Source organism: Cibotium barometz, chromosome 37 (genome assembly GCF_041138505.1).
Source record: "Cibotium barometz isolate CiBa-2024 chromosome 37, ASM4113850v1, whole genome shotgun sequence".
NCBI classification, from domain to species: domain Eukaryota; kingdom Viridiplantae; phylum Streptophyta; class Polypodiopsida; order Cyatheales; family Cibotiaceae; genus Cibotium; species Cibotium barometz.
This window is the reverse complement of record NC_141082.1, coordinates 22,689,655-22,708,473: the sequence shown is the minus strand read 5'-3', so window position 1 is coordinate 22,708,473 and position 18,819 is coordinate 22,689,655. Positions and strand designations below refer to the sequence as shown.

Sequence of the window (18,819 nt, the reverse complement as noted above, 5' to 3'; positions counted from 1 at the left end):
AGACAAATCAATGTACAACTGTCGATGTCCTCTGGATGTTCATGTATGCTATGCTCGATGAAAAGCTCCCTTGACCATAGAGACTCAGAGAAAAGTGAATGGTTGGTCCTACCTAGGCAGTCCAATAGCTGTTTGCTGTCGCTGGGAGCACGAGTTCCTACTAGAGATGCCATAGGTCACCATGGCCTTGGAAAGGGTGCCCGACGAGATCCCTAAAGAACACTGCCACCCTTTACAGCCTACCCTTTTTGGGTTATATTATATTTCAGTGATGGCATCTAGAAGGGTGGCTAGGCCTTATACTCTGACAGCTATCCTACTTTATGGAGTAGGGAATCTGTTGAAAGCCACCCTTCCTACCCGGGGCATTAACAGTGTTGCTTTGCAGATGTCCCATTGATCGAGAGCTGGAATCTGCTGACCCCTGGCATGACAGAGACACTATTGTACTCATCTCCTCATTGGTTGGTGCTCTATGAAGGCAGTTAGATGCAATTGTTGTCCTGCAATTAGAGAATTAGCTGCACATATCTTCAATCACATAGGTAAGAGATGGATATTGCACAAAGCATCACTAAGACTCATTAGCATGCTTCTTTTCATTGCTATAATTATGAAACAACCAATGGATACCTGCTGTGCTTGTTGAGGTTGTGCAGTTAGTTGTGTATGGTTGTTTCTCACTAACGTTTGCTGTTGTGACTTGATACCATGCAGTAGCTCTCCAAAGTCACTGCAATGAAATTGTTTGACAAGCTTTGAAATCAAACTGACATCACTCAAACATCTGCATTGGCATAGAATTTGATAGTGAAACTGGGTTTAAACATGATTAAGGAAAATGGGAAAACGAAAGCGGAAACACGAAAATGGCATTCTTGAGAGGGCCGAAAAGGGGAAATGCCACCTTAGCAAGGGAGGTACAAATTGGAGAGAAGAAAGGAGAAGAGGAGAGAAGGGGTCAATGGATTTGAGAGGAAATGAAAGAGGGAAGGGAAAAGAGACGACAAATGATGGATACCTGGGTTGCAGGAAACGTTTCCTGGTAGGAAACGGCAAGACCCGGGAAACGTTTGGAAACGCCAAACTCAATTACTAGGAAACGTCGGGGGTAGGCTCAAGTTTAAGGTAAAAAAATAGAAGTACAAATATATCTTTTTACAAAAAAATTAAAGTACATGTACAAATTCAATTATTGACCGGTAAGCACCATTAAAAGATGAAAAACAAAGCAGAACAATGGAAGACCATCGTGGCTGAATTTCATTAATCAATCATTCTACAAGATAGAAATTGTTTACATGGGAAGTACACCTTCATCTTCAAACTGATCCTCAAAACACTCATATATAGAATCCTCCTCTAATACATCCCATGCCTGGCATGGACCTGAAGAATAAGAGGGCTCTTTCCGTGATATGAGCCTAAGATTACTGTGCACAAAGACCAAGTCATCTGCCTTCGTATGACCCAGCCGGTTCCGCTTCATGGAATGTATGAAGCCATAGGTGGACCAATTTCTCTCACATGCTGAAGCACTAGATACTTGAGATAAGACACGAATAGCCAATCTCTGTAACATAGGAGTACCTGTACCATAGTTCTCCCACCATGCAATAGGAGAAAGCTTTTGCATGTCTGCTAAAGCTGAAGACTCTGCAAAATCCCCCTGTAGTCCAATGTACTGTGACAATTGTGCTTTGTACTCTGTCTTCTCATCTTCATCTTTGCCCACCCTATCCAACGTCTTTCTCCACCCTTTCATCACATCCTTGTCCTTGTATGGTCGCTTCGTAAACCACATTGGGTTGAGGACATAAGCTGTTGCATGAAGAGGAGAATGAAGCATTTCCCAACGCTCTTGTGCAAGTACCCGAATCTCCTCGTACTCGTTGTTGCCATCTATGTATTCTTTCAATATCTCCTTGATTTTCTCTAGCATCTAATCAATGCCCTCATAAACCGTACCCATGACCGGTTCATCTCTATCCACCATACGAAGCATTGCCATGACCGGCCACAAGACCTTGACATACTTCTCTATGTCCTCCCAAAAAGGAGTAGACAAGAGTTGCATCTCTATGTGCAAAGCATACTCGTTGTTTCTCTTCCATGCATCCCACTCCTCGCTTGTGACTAGCTGCTTCAAGGGACTCTTCACCTTCACCAATCTCTGCAACATCATGAAGTTTGAAGCAAATCGAGTATCACCTGGCCTAATGAGCTTGAGCTTGGAGTGTTTGCTGAACATGGCCCTTGTTGCATCATGATTTGAAATGAACTGCTGGACTTCTTTGCCTTGGGTGATAGCTCGATCCATCCACTCGATTAGGACCAAGTCCTTCAGTAGAAGATTCAAGCAATGAGTTGCACATGGTGTCCAAAAAATATGGGGATATGCTTGCTCCACCAAGTGACCTGCAAGCTTGCAATTGGCAGCACTATCTGTAATTACTTGCACCACATTGTCCACACCAACCTCCCTAATGATGTCCAAAAGAGCTTCTGCAATAAACTCCCCTGTTTTTTGGCTCCCGGATGTATCGATGGATCTCTTGAATACCACACCTCGAGCACTGGAGACAATAAAATTAATCAAGGGCCTCTTTGCGGTGTCTGTCCATCCATCAGACACAATGGAGCACCCAAAGTGTGGCCATGAAGCCTCTACCCCCGAGAGACGACTGCAAACCCTGTCTTTTTCCTTGTCCAAGAGTGTGGTGCGAAGCTTCTCATAGTTTGGGGCTTTGTAACCCTTACCAAAAGACGCTATTGCACCCACCATGTCATGAAAATAAGGAGACCGTGCATAATAAAACGGCATACCACATGCATAAAAGCATCGAGCAACGGCCTCATCTACTTCCTCTCGAGATGCATTCTTGAACATACCTTCCACGGACGGTTGCATTGTATGCTTCTTGTTGACTAGATTGTTGCCAGTCTTTTGCTTCTTGATAGCGCTCTCATGGTCTTCTCGAGTCATGTTTGCTCGATTTTCAGTCGACACCTTGCAGCACACTTGGATGCCTTGGTTCTTGATGCCGAGTAAATGGGCCCGTACTCGCGGATAGGAGCCTGCAAAATTTATTTTGCAAAAAGAACATTCCCATTTCTTGCTGCCCCCCTTTCCAAATGCTGCATTCTCAGTCACATACTTCCACAATGGCTCGGGAGCATGAGGTGCTTTAGGCTTGAAGGGCGTGATAAGGGGGACCACAGAAGAAGAAGAAGAGAACATGGTTGAAATTGGAAGTTAGCAAAAAAGAGGGGCTCTTCTCCTTCTAAGCCTGCGAGTTTGCTCCAATTGAAGCTGTTTCGAGCAAAGCCACTCAGGGACAGAAACTAAATTGATGCATTTGCATTTTAAGGCTCTATGGCGAATAGCATCTGCGAGAGTAAGGTGGTATTTAGGATCAAGGGGACATTTGCAAGGCTCGAAAATGGTCCTTCTTGGCGCACAGTTAAAGCAAATGCAAGGAGGTTGGGGTGCACAGTTTAAGCAAAGGCAAGGGGGCTCCTCCTGTGCTTGCATGGAAAGGGGTGGGAAGGGGGTAAAGAGAGAGAGAGAGAGGGGGGAACGAGAGAGAGCTGTGTGCGCGTAAGTGTCTCACAGAGAGCGCAGGCTCAGCTGATTTTTTTTTATTTTAATTTTATTAAAACGGTGCTTTTTTAAGAAAATCCACAAACGGGCTTTTTAAAAAAACGGGCCCTCGTTTTCAAGGTTCACGATAAACCTGCGGAATGTGTAGCGTGGAATGCTCTGGCTCAGTCGTTCTCTTTGTGGGCTTGTGGGTTCATTAACTCCGCGCAGAGTGTGTGCAGGGCGCGGCGCTTTGAAGGCGACTCGTTTTTTATTAATATTGGGCCCGGTTCGTTTTTTTTTTAATTCGCAGCTGCTCTTTTCGCTTTTTGGCCTGCCACGTGTTTTTTAAAAGAGAGTACTAAAATCAAGCGTTTCCCAGCCGTATCCAGCTATAGGAAACGCGTAGCTGCTTGGGAAACGTGGAAACGACGTTTCCTGTCCTTCGTCCCACGTTTCCTGCAACACAGATGGATACTTGAAAATGTAAGTTATTTGACCTACACATGACCTGAAATAGGGGTGCAAAAGGGAAATGCCCTACACCAAGGGTCATGTAGACTCGCACCTTGTGGCACAGGACTTATGTCTATGCCAAGGGTGAGTAGGCTGGATCTGGTAGGTGTCACAAATCCCTATATTCTAGGGACATGCGGATGCGTGTCAGGCCTAGAAACATGCGGATGCATGTATGTATTATACCTGGGCATGTGTATGGATCATATGAGTGGATGCATATGAGTCCAAGGACATGGCAGGACATTTGTGGACTTTCGGGCGGTGCCCGTGTGGATTCCGGCCATGCACACATGGTGTGTTATGATGGCAGGCGGAATATTTTCAAGTACAAGAATGATGATAGGTGGTTCTCCAAGTTTACATGTGCACAATGCATAAATGATACATGCCATAACTTTATTTTACTTTGTGTGACATTGTCTTGCTGCCTGGACAATGCTTGTTATTTTGGCTTGTGAAGTCCGAGGGACCGGGGACGCCCGGGCACCTTGTGGACACGTGTGTGCACTCCTGCTTGGGCCTAAAATTGTGGGCTTATGGGTTTTGCAGGTGGTAAGTGCGTCCACACTCAATTTACAGCTTATTTCATTTACTACTAAAGTTTATTGGTTTGCAGGTACACACTCATTAATAAGTGGCCGGACAACTTATAATGCGTTCGCATTTGGTTGGACCAAAATTAATGAAGTCCGGACAGCTTATGGCCATTTCCCATTTGGTTGGGCCTAAACTTATACAAACAGGACAAATGGAGCACTATGGGCTGGACACCTACCTGGACACCTTATGGGGACACTTGTCAGCCTGTATGTGAACCCACCAAGCCCCATAGGTGGCACTGGAGAAAGGCGCCTCCTTGAAGAGGCCATTTGGGCTGTTTTATTCATAACAAAACACATTGGAGAGCTGATTGAAGCTTTGGGAGTTGCTATAGGGCTGGTTGCTTGCTTCCCGGACTCACACAAGCTTGGATAATGATCCCCACACTCTTCTAAAGGGCTGGTTGGTAAATTTCAGACCTGTAATTTCTGGTTATTGCGAGTTTTGGGCTGGTTACAGGTGTCCAAAGCCAACTTGGACAGTACAGGACAGCTCTAGGGACCTCCACAGGGCTGTAGGACCCTTTACAGGTGGAATTCTCGCGATGGAAAGTTGCTGTTTTGGACTGGTTATTGCATAAAACAGGCCGGACAGCAATGGAATATGTGAGCATGGATGTGTCTCAAGGATTCCTGGTGTAACAGGTGTTTAGGACAAGCATTGGGAACACTTGCTCGCGGAGAACACAGGTTTCTGGATCAGTTTCTCGCGTGGAAACAGGGCCTAAAGATCCATTTACATCTTGTGCAGGGCGGAGTACCTGTGAGGATTGTGATACACTTGTGCAGGGCGGACCTGTGAAGAGGCTTGTGCAGGGCGGATGTACCTGTGTGTAGGGCGGATGTACCTACAGATTCTCTTGTTTGAAATGTATTCATTCATGATGTATTTGGAAGAATCAGGTGCAGGCTGGTGGTGAATCCCCAGGCACCCGTAAACTTGTACTTGCAGACTCTTTTGGTAATATAACCTAAAGGGGGGGGGGTCAGCCTATCATCGGCCCCTTTATGTGGTGTACTGTCATTTTCAGCTTTGTGGTTGTAATGCTCAAGTGTTAAGTGCTCAGAATCTTGTTCACATTTATACGATTCCAATACACGCGTCCGCCTCCCGTTACATTGGTATCAGAGCTCAGTTTTTCTCCTCATTGGAAAACGGTCTGAGGCTTGGAATCCTAAGTGGTGACCTGATTTGAGTGTCATGGACAGCCACATTTCTGACAGTGTGGAGAACACACAGGACCGTGAATTTCATGGTACAAAGGATGCAAGAGATGCTGCAGGCAATGATGTCTATGGAGATGCAGGTACTCATGACACTATGCATTCTGATTTGGAATCTTTGAGGCGTCAAGTGCGACGCTATAGGGCTGAAACCGAAGAGCTTAGGTCATTGAAAAATGACCCGGATGTACAAAGGGTGTTGGCTGCGAAGGCAAAGGCTTCGGTCCATGAAGTCACTTTTGAAGCAATTGCAAAGGAAATGGATGTTGAGAAACCCCGAGAGCTTGCACTTGCATACCTAATGGTTAAGGGTGATGTATACACTGAAGCAGATGGTAGTTTGGCTTTCAAGAAGCCACCCCTCATGGCTGCCCATGGTGATGCACATGATGCACAACAAGCAGAAAGAGCACAACAAGTGCCAAATGCTGAAAGGACAAGAGTCCCTGGTGCTAGGCTTGATGCAGGTCAAGAGAAGAGTAAGGATGAGGGATCCTCTACTCATTCCCGCTTTGCTCCAAGAAGACATGTCCATTCTCGTGTTGAGCTTTCCACTCATTTGGAGAGTGTGGCTCAAGAGAGAACGAAGAGGGATCGTGAATCTTCATCGCGGCATCATCATCATGCAGATGAACAGGATGTACATAGGGATGCATATAGAAGGAAGAAGCCTCGAGAGTTCAAGTCCGGTGACAAGGATGTAAAGTTTGAAAACTTTCAGGGACGGATGGACTCTACCAAAGCACTTGCTTTCATTAGACAGTTTGAGATAGCTTTTTGCAATGAAGACTTTTCGGAAAAGTCTATGCTCAGGCATGTGGGAATGCATCTCAAGGATACGGCAAGTGATTGGTGGCTTGCAAAAATACTTGATGGAAGTGCTGCCCCAACTTGGTCTTCTTTCAAAATTCAGTTTTATGATTAATTCTTACCACCAAACTTTGCAAAGGATGTACGCAAGGAGTGGGACTGGCTGTCCCAAGATGAGGGAGAGTCCGTTGCTTCATACATAGCAAAGTTTTGGAAAGTCCTTCTCAAGGTTACTCCCTTCATGAAGATTGGAGAGGACGAGAAGAAGAGAAAGTTTGAATCGGGGCTCCATCACATCATTCAACAAAGCTTGGGAGTGTACCCAAATAAGACCATACAAGAGCTTATACACTCAGCCATGATTGCGGAGAACTTGCACATAAAAGCACCCACAAATAAGCCATTTGCAAGTCAAAACAAGAGCAAATTCAGGGCTGGTTATGACCAGAAAAAGGGTGGACAGCCACCTAAGAATGCTCCCAAAGATGGCCGAGATGCAAAGGATGACTCCGAAAAGAAGCCGGGGGGTAAACGCCACAATTTTGGGCTCTCAAAACAGCAATTGGAAGAGTACAGGAAGGCTGGAAAATGCTTTAAGTGTGGCAGTAAAGATCATATATATCCTAAATGCCCACAGAATCCTAAGAATGCTGAGCCTAATGTGCAAAAGCCTCTTGTGAATGTTGTACCCGATGTGCAGGGTAACACAGGGCATGAGCCCAAGAGTAGAGTCATATGCAAGGCTTGGGGCAAATTGAAGGATCAGCCCGCTTTGTTTCTTTTTGATGATGCTTCCACAGATAACTTTATATCCGTACAGATGGCTGCCGCCATAGGTCTTAATGTGGAAGACATGGGAATGCAAATGAATGCAGATGCCGCCTTTGAGGGCAAACAGGTTGATGTAACTCCGGTCATTGGTAAGCTTCGTGTACATATACAGGACTACCTCGACTATGAGAGCTTTTTAGTGGCTCCTCTTACAGGTTGTGATGTTTTGTTGGGGATGCCCTGGCATCACCGTTTAGAGCCTGTTAAGGCTTACAAAGAAAAGAAAATCAGCTTTGTACATAGAGGCCGTGAGCACTCTATAGATGCTGGTACTACTGGAAGTACCATACCTCTTGTAAGCCATGTACAAATTAATAAGGCAATAAAGAAATCAGCTTGTTCTTACTTGGTTTTTGTGTGATACCATTGAACATTCTAGTGTTGATGTTAGTACATTAGATCAAGACAAGCTTAACTTTTTGAATGAGTTCAAAGATTGTTTTGCAAATGCTTTGCCAGCAAGGTTGCCACCAGAGAGGCCGGAAGATCATTGCATAGATCTAATTCCTGGTAGCTCTCCACCTAATAGGCCACCATACAGGGTGAGTGCTAGTCAACAAGAAGAGATTATGGCACAGGTGAATGAACTTTTGGAAAAGGGTTTGATTCGGCCTAGTTTCTCACCATATTGCTCGCCGGTACTTCTTGTTCAAAAGAAAGATGGTACTTACAGGATGTGTGTTGATTACCGTGCCCTCAATAAGATAACCATCAAGAATCGGTTTCCCATTCCGCGCATTGATGACATCCTGGACAAGCTTGAAGGTTCAGCATGTTTCAGCCGAATAGACCTCAAGAGTGGGTATCATCAAGTGAGAGTGGCACCTCAAGATGTACACAAGACTGCATTCAGGACAGCCTTTGGTCTTTATGAGTTTTTGGTGGTGCCTTTTGGCCTTACAAATGCACCCGCTACCTTCAACAGGATGATGGACAGGGTGTTCAGAAAGCATAGAAAGTTCACAGGTATCTTCTTTGATGACATTATTGTATTCTCAAAGAATGAAGCCCAACATCGTGAGCACTTGGCTATTGTGTTTATAGAGCTTAAGGAAAATCAGCTCTACATAAATGCGAAAAAGAGTGAATTCTTCCTCCCAGAAATTCACTATCTTGGTCACATTGTATCAAAGGATGGTGTGCGCATGGATCCCGCAAAAATACAAACCATGCAAGAATGGCCAGAGCTGAAATCAGTCCATGAAGTGAGGAGCTTCCTTGGTTTATGTGCTTACTACAGGAGGTTCGTCAAGCATTTTGCTTTTATTGCCGCTCCGTTACATGACTTAACGAAGAAGAAAGCAATCTTTAAATGGACACAAGAAGAGAGAGATGCCTTTCAAAAGTTGAAGAGTGCAATCATCTTGCGACCGGTACTCATTATTCCGGAATTTGCACAAACCTTTTGTTGTGGAATGTGATGCAAGTGGGGACTGCATAGGGGCTGATTTTATGGTCAAAACTGATCATCAAAGTTTGAGATACTTTTTGACTCAAAGTAAGCTCTCAGAGAAGCATATGAGATGGGCAAATTTCCTCTCAATGTTTCATTTTCAGATTTTGCACACTCCAGGGAAAAAGAATGTGGTGGCGGATGCCTTATCTAGACGACCACAGGTTCATGCTATTACAGTTGCATACCATGAGGACTTATCGGATATGCGTAATACTTATCATCTGGATGAGGATTTTGCACATGTATGGGCTGATTTGCAAGAGGGTATTGCTGTCCCATCTTATGTCATAAGAGATGGATATCTCATGATGCAAAATCGTATGTGTGTGGTAAAGAACCTTCGCCATAAGGTTATGGATGAGTGCCATGCTCCTCCATATGCAGGTCATAGAGGCATTTGGCCACAGCACAAGCTTTGGAGAGGTATTTCTTTTGGCCACATATTCGCAAGGATATTGAAGCATATGTACGTGAATGTATGGTATGTCAAAAGGTCAAGTTTGACCGACATAAAGCACCTGGATTGCTTCAGCCTTTGCCTATACCAAATGAACCATGGGAAAGCATTGCTATGGATTTCATTATGGATTTGCCAAGGACGCCACAGGGAAATGATGCTATTTGGACCATTATTGACAGGTTTACCAAGAGGCACATTTCATTCCCGTGCGCAAGACAATAAAGCCAGATCATATGGCTAGGATGTTTTTGGCACAGATATTCAAACACCATGGCATGCCTAAATCTATTGTGGGGGATAGAGATCCTAGAACCACAAGTTTATTTTGGCGCGCATTGTTTGACAATATGGGTACAAAGCTGAACTTCTCATCAGCTTACCATCCACAGACAGATGGGCAAAGTGAAATAGCAAATTCAGCCGTCCTCGACTTGCTGAAATCTTATGTATCCGACCGCAAATCGGATTGGGAGAAGTATTTGCCACTTGTGGAGTTTGCCTACAACAATACGGTACATACTTCTACGGGCAAGGCGCCCTTTGAGATTATCTATGGCAAGGTGGTACTACCACCCATCCTTCGTACAAAGGATGAGATTTTTGCAGCAGATGAGTATGTCAGAGACTTGGATACTGCATTTGCACAGGTACGGACAGCCATAGAGAGGTCTCAAACCAAGAATAAAAAGGCAGCTGATAAGCATAGAAGGGATGTACAATTCAAACAAGGTGATTGGGTCTTGCTGAAATTTGAAAAGGCACGCCTTCGGAAGAGGCAAGGAAAAGAGGAAAAGTATCCTAAACTTTCCAACAGGTACTATGGACCTTTTCAGATCTTGGAGAAGATCAATGATGTTGCATTTCGGCTTGTACTCCCAGATCATTGGAACATGCATAATGCTTTTCATGTGAGCCTATTGAGGCCTTATGTGGGACCGACACCGTTTGAGCCGGTTTTGGAAGACCCACCCGAGGTGGATGAGCTGGAAGAGATTCTTCAACCTGAACAGATTGTTTTTCACAAGGAACGAAAGCTTGCGGGAGGCAAACTTGTTCGTAGGTACCTTGTGAAGTTCAAGAATTATTCAGCTTTGGATGCGAAATGGATGGATGAGGCCTACTTCGAGGATTACCCAGATCTTTTGAAGGCCTATCTGGAGGCTTTTCAGTTGCAGTCAACTGATTAGAAGCCGGGGGGATGTCACAAATCCCTATATTCTAGGGACATGCGGATGCGTGTCAGGCCTAGAAACATGCGGATGCATGTATGTATTATACCTGGGCATGTGTATGGATCATATGAGTGGATGCATATGAGTCCAAGGACATGGCAGGACATTTGTGGACTTTCGGGCGGTGCCCGTGTGGATTCCGGCCATGCACACATGGTGTGTTATGATGGCAGGCGGAATATTTTCAAGTACAAGAATGATGATAGGTGGTTCTCCAAGTTTACATGTGCACAATGCATAAATGATACATGCCATAACTTTATTTTACTTTGTGTGACATTGTCTTGCTGCCTGGACAATGCTTGTTATTTTGGCTTGTGAAGTCCGAGGGACCGGGGACGCCCGGGCACCTTGTGGACACGTGTGTGCACTCCTGCTTGGGCCTAAAATTGTGGGCTTATGGGTTTTGCAGGTGGTAAGTGCGTCCACACTCAATTTACAGCTTATTTCATTTACTACTAAAGTTTATTGGTTTGCAGGTACACACTCATTAATAAGTGGCCGGACAACTTATAATGCGTTCGCATTTGGTTGGACCAAAATTAATGAAGTCCGGACAGCTTATGGCCATTTCCCATTTGGTTGGGCCTAAACTTATACAAACAGGACAAATGGAGCACTATGGGCTGGACACCTACCTGGACACCTTATGGGGACACTTGTCAGCCTGTATGTGAACCCACCAAGCCCCATAGGTGGCACTGGAGAAAGGCGCCTCCTTGAAGAGGCCATTTGGGCTGTTTTATTCATAACAAAACACATTGGAGAGCTGATTGAAGCTTTGGGAGTTGCTATAGGGCTGGTTGCTTGCTTCCCGGACTCACACAAGCTTGGATAATGATCCCCACACTCTTCTAAAGGGCTGGTTGGTAAATTTCAGACCTGTAATTTCTGGTTATTGCGAGTTTTGGGCTGGTTACAGGTGTCCAAAGCCAACTTGGACAGTACAGGACAGCTCTAGGGACCTCCACAGGGCTATAGGACCCTTTACAGGTGGAATTCTCGCGATGGAAAGTTGCTGTTTTGGACTGGTTATTGCATAAAACAGGCCGGACAGCAATGGAATATGTGAGCATGGATGTGTCTCAAGGATTCCTGGTGTAACAGGTGTTTAGGACAAGCATTGGGAACACTTGCTCGCGGAGAACACAGGTTTCTGGATCAGTTTCTCGCGTGGAAACAGGGCCTAAAGATCCATTTACATCTTGTGCAGGGCGGAGTACCTGTGAGGATTGTGATACACTTGTGCAGGGCGGACCTGTGAAGAGGCTTGTGCAGGGCGGATGTACCTGTGTGTAGGGCGGATGTACCTACAGATTCTCTTGTTTGAAATGTATTCATTCATGATGTATTTGGAAGAATCAGGTGCAGGCTGGTGGTGAATCCCCAGGCACCCGTAAACTTGTACTTGCAGACTCTTTTGGTAATATAACCTAAAGGGGGGGGGGTCAGCCTATCATCGGCCCCTTTATGTGGTGTATTGTCATTTTCAGCTTTGTGGTTGTAATGCTCAAGTGTTAAGTGCTCAGAATCTTGTTCACATTTATACGATTCCAATACACGCGTCCGCCTCCCGTTACAGTAGGCCTGGGGACATTGGTGTATGCCCAGATCCAAAGTATGGCACAGGACTTTTATGGGATGCCCTCCCATAAAAGTGCGCATGAATCTGTATTTTGACAATGTTCGTCATGGGCTGTAAAGAAGGTAAGTGTGGCTCTCAACACTTGGTTTATTTTTGCAAGGGCTATTGGTTATAGTCTGTTTTGCAGGTACACACTTCATTAAAGTGTGGGTGGACACTTCATAAGTAAGTTGGGCAAGTCATTAAAGTTGGCCGGCCAGGTGCTAGTAGTGGGCAGGCACCTTCTATTAAAAGAGAGTGTGGGCACTTTAGTGGGCACCCTCCCCACTTATGAGAGAGGTGTGGCCAAGGCTGAGGTGGCCCAATGGCCACCAACTTCCAACAAATCAACATGCCACTTTTTCCCTCTCTCTCAAGTGTATGTGCATCTCTACAAGAAGAAAATGAAGCAAAAGATCTCTTCATAGGCTGCTGTACTTCTTCATTGCTGCCCCTACATCTGCACCAATCATCCGTGCTGCTGCAGGAACAGCTGTACACCTGTACAAACAACAGGTACAGTATGCACAATCGTCATACAGCCCGTGCATCATCTCTGTACTTCCGTACTGCTGCATGTACTTTCTGTACAGCCATGATGTCATCAATTTATGTTGCTCGGCAGTGCCTGCTACTCATAGGGAGAAGCAATAACTCAACAAACTTGCTTTACACCCGCATACTTGATCAATAGTTTAGTGTGTGTCAAGATTGTGCTCGACCCCAATTGGGGGTATTTCATTGGTGGCCTGGTGACTAACCAGGGTATTTTCATTGGTAGCCCGGCAACTGCCAATTATTCATTTGACCATTGTTGAGGTTCATAGGGGTTGAATCAGGCAACCAGCATGTGGACAATCTGCAAATGAAATGGAGGCACTTTTTCTCCCACCTTTTGGGCCCATTTGCATTACACTCTCATAATCCATGCTCCTTGGAGACTTGGAAACCTGTCACAAGCATGCACTTATAATACCCATCTGCATCCCTGACCTCACCTTCACTCAGAACCTCTATCCCGTCAAAATATAGGGCTTACAAATGGTCTTAACCCTGACCGTAAGCCTAACCCTAAAGGTTCCCCAGAAGTCATGGTGCATGCATCGTTATCAGCGGATGATGAATGTGGCATCCTCTCACCATATGTTATCAATCACCATGCTGCCTCTAGAGCAACTAGAGATGAACTCATAGAGGCACATGGGCTTTCAACACCAACTTCTAGAAACAAAGTCCTCCATTTGGCGCACTGCATTAACTAACCTACCCCAAAAGGTTTCCCAGAAGTCATGGCACATGCATCCTTATCTGCGAATGATGAATGTGGTATCCTCTCACCATCATGTTATCAATCACCAAGCTGCCTTTAGAGCAATTAGAGATGCAAACTCATAGAGGCATGTGGGCTTTCAACACCAACTTTTAGAAACCAGGTCCTCGGTTTGGCGCACTACGTTAACTGAGTTACCTACTGAGAATCTAAGTTGTCCATAATCATTTACCAATTCAATATTGCTAACTGCTTTTGATGCTTACCTGATGTCTTTGTATGTACACTCACTACCATGGCCCAACCCTTGCTTATCACAAATAAAAAGCCCCTTACTAGTAGTGATGATGTGGTGTGATGTGATGTGATCATTGAAACATCTGTGAGGCAGCAGGATACCCTTTTTAAACCACCGGTACCACTATAAATGTGCATCTAACCATCTATGAGCCTCAAGCTCCACTTTTCAATCCTCTTAAAAAAAGCACCAGATATTTTTTACAATGACATAGTTGTTACTAATAGACAAAATTTATAAGTTCATGTGGAGGTGCTATGTGTTTGCAAAATGTGCATGTCCTTGGAACATATGCACCATAAAGATTTCACAAATTTCAGCTCTCATCTTTGCTTGCTGGATTTAGGCTTAGCAAGATCCATCCACATATGATACTTGGACACTTTGTGCCCTGACTAAGGACCTTGACCATGGAGTTTGAACACCAAGTCCTCTGTCTCCAATGCTCCTTTGCCTTCAAACAGACACCGGTTAGAGAAAGCACCAGTAAGATTCCAATGCTATCTGAGATCATGTCCAGCCAGTGATTTTGTTAACCCAGAAGCGTACCACAAAAAACTCAGTATGTACGGGTCGGTGTTAGCGGAGACTACACACATCCTTTTTGACCCTGGTATCTTTCACAACTTCATTAATGCTAAACTTGTGTAGAAGCTGGGGGTGTAGACGCAACCAAGTGATCACGTGTATCATGTGAACCTGTTACTGTCTAGCTAGAAGACCATATCCTAACTCAACAAAGAAATTATCTATGAAACCTCGCACTGATGCTTTCTAATCACGTGTCCCCGAACATCTAACTTAATCGTTATTATTCGCAGTCTCGTGTCTTTGGGGGGGAGAAGAAGGAGCCACTCAGGAGGCGGTTGACTCCTAGCTAAATCGTTGGAATGTTCACTTTGAATTTCATCTGGGAGGTGGGGTGGGATGCCGCCGGAGAGGGAGAGGGGGGGGGGGGGGGGGGGTGGGGATCACCTTGGGCCAGTGGACCTTCATATGTTTTTAATTTGTTTTAATGTTATCAGAACATTTATATGCAAAGTTGCTTCTTTTGGATATTGACTTGGATAGAGATAACATGTGCATTTAGGTATGGGCAACCAACAAGTACACTAAGACGATTCGCCCTAAAGAAAGCAAGCTAAAATCTTAGAGACTTCACTACTAGCACTACCGAGTAAGATGTTTTAGAATAATAGGTACAAGTAAAACATGAATAATAGTTACGATATGCTAAATTTACGCATGGAAAAACTATCTTTCCTAGAGACAACCTTGATGCATGTAAAGGGCCAAGAATAACTTGGTAACAATATTTGAAAGGAATTAAAAAAGTATTGTGCTTATGTGCTCTAACCAAGGGGAAATTTCACCCTCAACACCACATGGAACCTTTGCCTAATGATTGGACAGGATATAACGGCAGTCTAACCATGGGCAGAAGTTCTCGGTATGAATCTGGATGTTATGTGCACACTGAAATTGGGTGCCATGTAGACATGATTATTCCTACAACCGCTTTAGAGGCAAAGTTAGAGGCCGTATATGGGCATATTGAAGAAGTTTCAGCAGCTCAATAAGTGCCCGAGGTGTCCAAGACATGCACCAATGGTTGGGACATATATTGGGCACAATGTGAACATAGTCATAGACAATTTTCATGATATTTTGGAACTCAAAAGTGCTGGCCAACCGACATACAACTTGCAATCAAAATCCCTATAAAAAGGAGGGCTAGAGTTATTCTTCATTCATTAAAGCATGGGAAAACATGAATCGGCCATAAGCAGTCTCAACACAACAAGTTTCAGCCCTATAAAGCTTTGGAGCAACAAGTAAAAGCAAGTCTAGTTAGGGTTATGCATTATAGCATTAACGCACATTAGTCAATGATCTAGTGTCAAATCTGAACCTACAGCACTAATATATTCATATTGGTAATATACAACAGTAGTAGATTAGGTAAAGAGTTTCTCTCTTCTACTTCTCTGTAAGCCCGGTGGGACGTGCTGTAACAGATTCCATCAAGTATCGAAGAGATGGAAATATAGAAAGAGAGGATAGAGAGAGAGAGAGAGAGAGAGAGAGAGAGAGAGAGAGAGAAGGGTTTGGGGAGCTTTGCACAGTACACACATTGAGCGGGGAACAGGCCCCACCCCCTTTCAAGAATTTATTTAGGAACGATCCACAAGCTCGCAAGCCAGGATCAATACAACAATCAATACAGAAGCAAACCAATATGCCGATGTAGAATATCCAAGCCGAAGTCGATGTCGAGGCACGAGATTTCTGATGCCAAACACACCACGAGGATGACCCACAAGAATCTCTTAGCGGGCTAGAACTAGATCCAATATCCAAATCCAAATCCGAATCCAAATCCAAGTCCAAAGCTGGCACACCAGGTACACAGGTGGTATGTGTAGATGACAAAGTATATGACGATCAACTATAGATTTTGTTGCCCAAACTGAAACAGAGACAACCCGCAAGAAGGCTTGCATAGAGGCAAATGAACCAGGACAGGACTTTGAAGTCGTATGGCAGCCACTAGTTGGTAAAAATCTGTGGTTGGCGTAGTTCAACAGATGATGCATAGCAGGCAGTCGCCATGTGGCACATAGGCACTCAAGTGACGGCAGCCAGTTGGTGGGACAGGCTGCAAGACGGCTGCGCAGTCAGGTACAACAGGTAGTGACGCGCAACTCCAGCAATTTGGTGACGGCAAGCGGCTGCAGCAGGTGGTGCTGGAGGTCGTACAATGCTGGCACAGGTGGCAGCAGCAGCTTGCACTGTTCTGTGAGTGGCGAAGGCATCTGCAGCAGTTTACAAGCGTGGTGGAAGGCGGCGTGGCTCACTAGGCGCTGAACAACAACGAACAGGGCTGCGCTGATCTCGTACTACGTAGCAACTAATTCAGCAAAGGCAGCCAGGTGGAACAAGCGGGAGCTGAACAACAGGTGGTCAGCAGTGTAAGACAGGTAGAGGTGGCGGCCAAGCGCTGAAGGCGGCTGGCGCAAACAAGTTGTAGGCGGCGCACAGCTCCAACCGTTTGGTGGCGGAAAAGGTGCAGCCGTACAACAGATTGGCGAGGGGCACTAGTCCTGTCTGGTGAGCTTGTGCATCTGGTCTTTCCCCATGTCTATGGTGTCATCTGCTCATCTGGCAACATCTCTATGCCGTATCTTTGACCAATGGCTTTGTTCTTGATGGTTCTTCTTCATGGCCTCACGTGTTAGATAAAATAAATGCATACTTACCTCTTGCAAAAACTAGACAGAAGCTAGTCAACAAACAAGCATGCATCATTCATGTCTATTGGGTATTCCAGGTACTCGCCAGGTATTCTGGAGGCTAGTGGACTATCACATGCCATAAATCAAAGCATTGTTCACGCATAAAAAATAGCACACAAAGTCAAAGAAATTCAAACATACATCAGTATGTGGTGCACAAGTAACGATCCTCTTGTTCATGGATTGTCATGTCCATCGAAAACTCGTGCTAAGCTATCTCGCTCCCGAAGGAAACCACTAAGTCGATCCTCAAGGCCATCTGGTCACTAAGACCGCCTGAGAGTTCATCAATAGTCCTCTAGGCCATCTCGTCGCATTGACCACCCGAATATAAAATCCAATAGAGTCATCTGGGCTATCTGGTCGCAATGACCGCCCGACCGTGAAGTCCAATACAGTCATTTGGGCTATTTGATCGCAATGACCGCCCGACTATGAAGTCCAAGATATCTCATCTGGCACAAAGGCCATCCAATGGGTCATCTGGCATCGTTGCCACCCAAATACAAAACTTGCTCCTTGGGTTATCTTGCATCATTGCCACCCAAACTAGAGCATGTCCAAGTAACCATTATATAAGCAACATAATGATCAATTCAATCCAAAATATATATGCAATGAAGAGGGCTAGAGGTACAATCCCTCCCTCTTGAATTTGTCTTGTTCGCAAGACGTCTATGCCTGTACTTCCAATACATATGGACCAACCAGTTTCTCATAAGCTCGAAGTATATCTGGATAGTCCTTGAAGTCCTCCTCTGGCATCCATTTTGCATCCAATAGCGAATAATTCTCGAATTCCAAGAGGAACTTTCTAACCACTATCTTTCCTCTTTTTCTCAGAGAATGAAACACAATCTATTGTGACTCTTCCACTCCTGGTGGACCCTCCAATACAGGCTCCTCTGGAGGTAACCTTGTATATGGTTTCAATAAACTGTCAAGGAAGGCATTATGTATCCTCCAATGATCTGAAAGGTCTAACTGATAACATACATGGTTGATCTTCTTGGGAACCTGAAAAGATCCATATACCATCATTCCCTGAATTTGGCAATCCAAAGATAAAATCTATAGCAATACTCTCCCATAGAACATTCAATGGGTGCGATAATCCTATTTGCTTTTGTCGATCAAACTTGACCTTCTGACAAACCAAACATTCTAGAACATATAGCTTAATGTCCTTTCTGCTAGGCCAATAATAGTAGCTTCCCCAAACTAGAGTTGTAGTCACTTTTGGCCTCAAGTCCTTTGTTACACGTAAAAATTCATAAGAGAATCTTCCTTGATGACATAAAAGGTCACCAAATTTCCAATCCACAATCTGTTTCAATACAGTCCTTGAAATCCTCATCTAAGACTTTCATAGACCACAACATGACCTTCTTGGTTCAAGACTGCTCCAAAGCAATCTCATCACGTTCAGCAATAAAAGGTTTGAAATAACCCACACTGGTCCTTTGGTAGCATAAAATCTCAAGGCTTCATAGGATTCTTTTTCAGCTTTGGTCCATTGAAATCCCACAGCTTTCTTTGTCAAAGTACTGCAATGGACTAGCCACCACTGCAAATCACTTGACGAACTTTCCTGGCACGATGTCAATCTGATGATTT

At 44.7% G+C, this 18,819-nt stretch overlaps 1 protein-coding gene and 1 pseudogene across 1 annotated transcript in view; both read right to left on the bottom strand.

Moving 5' to 3' along the window:
- The window catches only part of LOC147617079 (transcription initiation factor TFIID subunit), a 100,612-nt gene that overhangs the window by 20,929 nt on the left and 60,864 nt on the right, over window positions 1–18,819 (bottom strand). The window contains exon 4 of the mRNA XM_086776691.1: window positions 634–733. Coding sequence (XP_086632817.1) covers window positions 634–733 — 100 coding nt within the window. The remainder of the gene's footprint in view (window positions 1–633; window positions 734–18,819) is intronic.
- LOC147617080 (uncharacterized) lies at window positions 1,026–3,241 on the bottom strand (annotated as a pseudogene).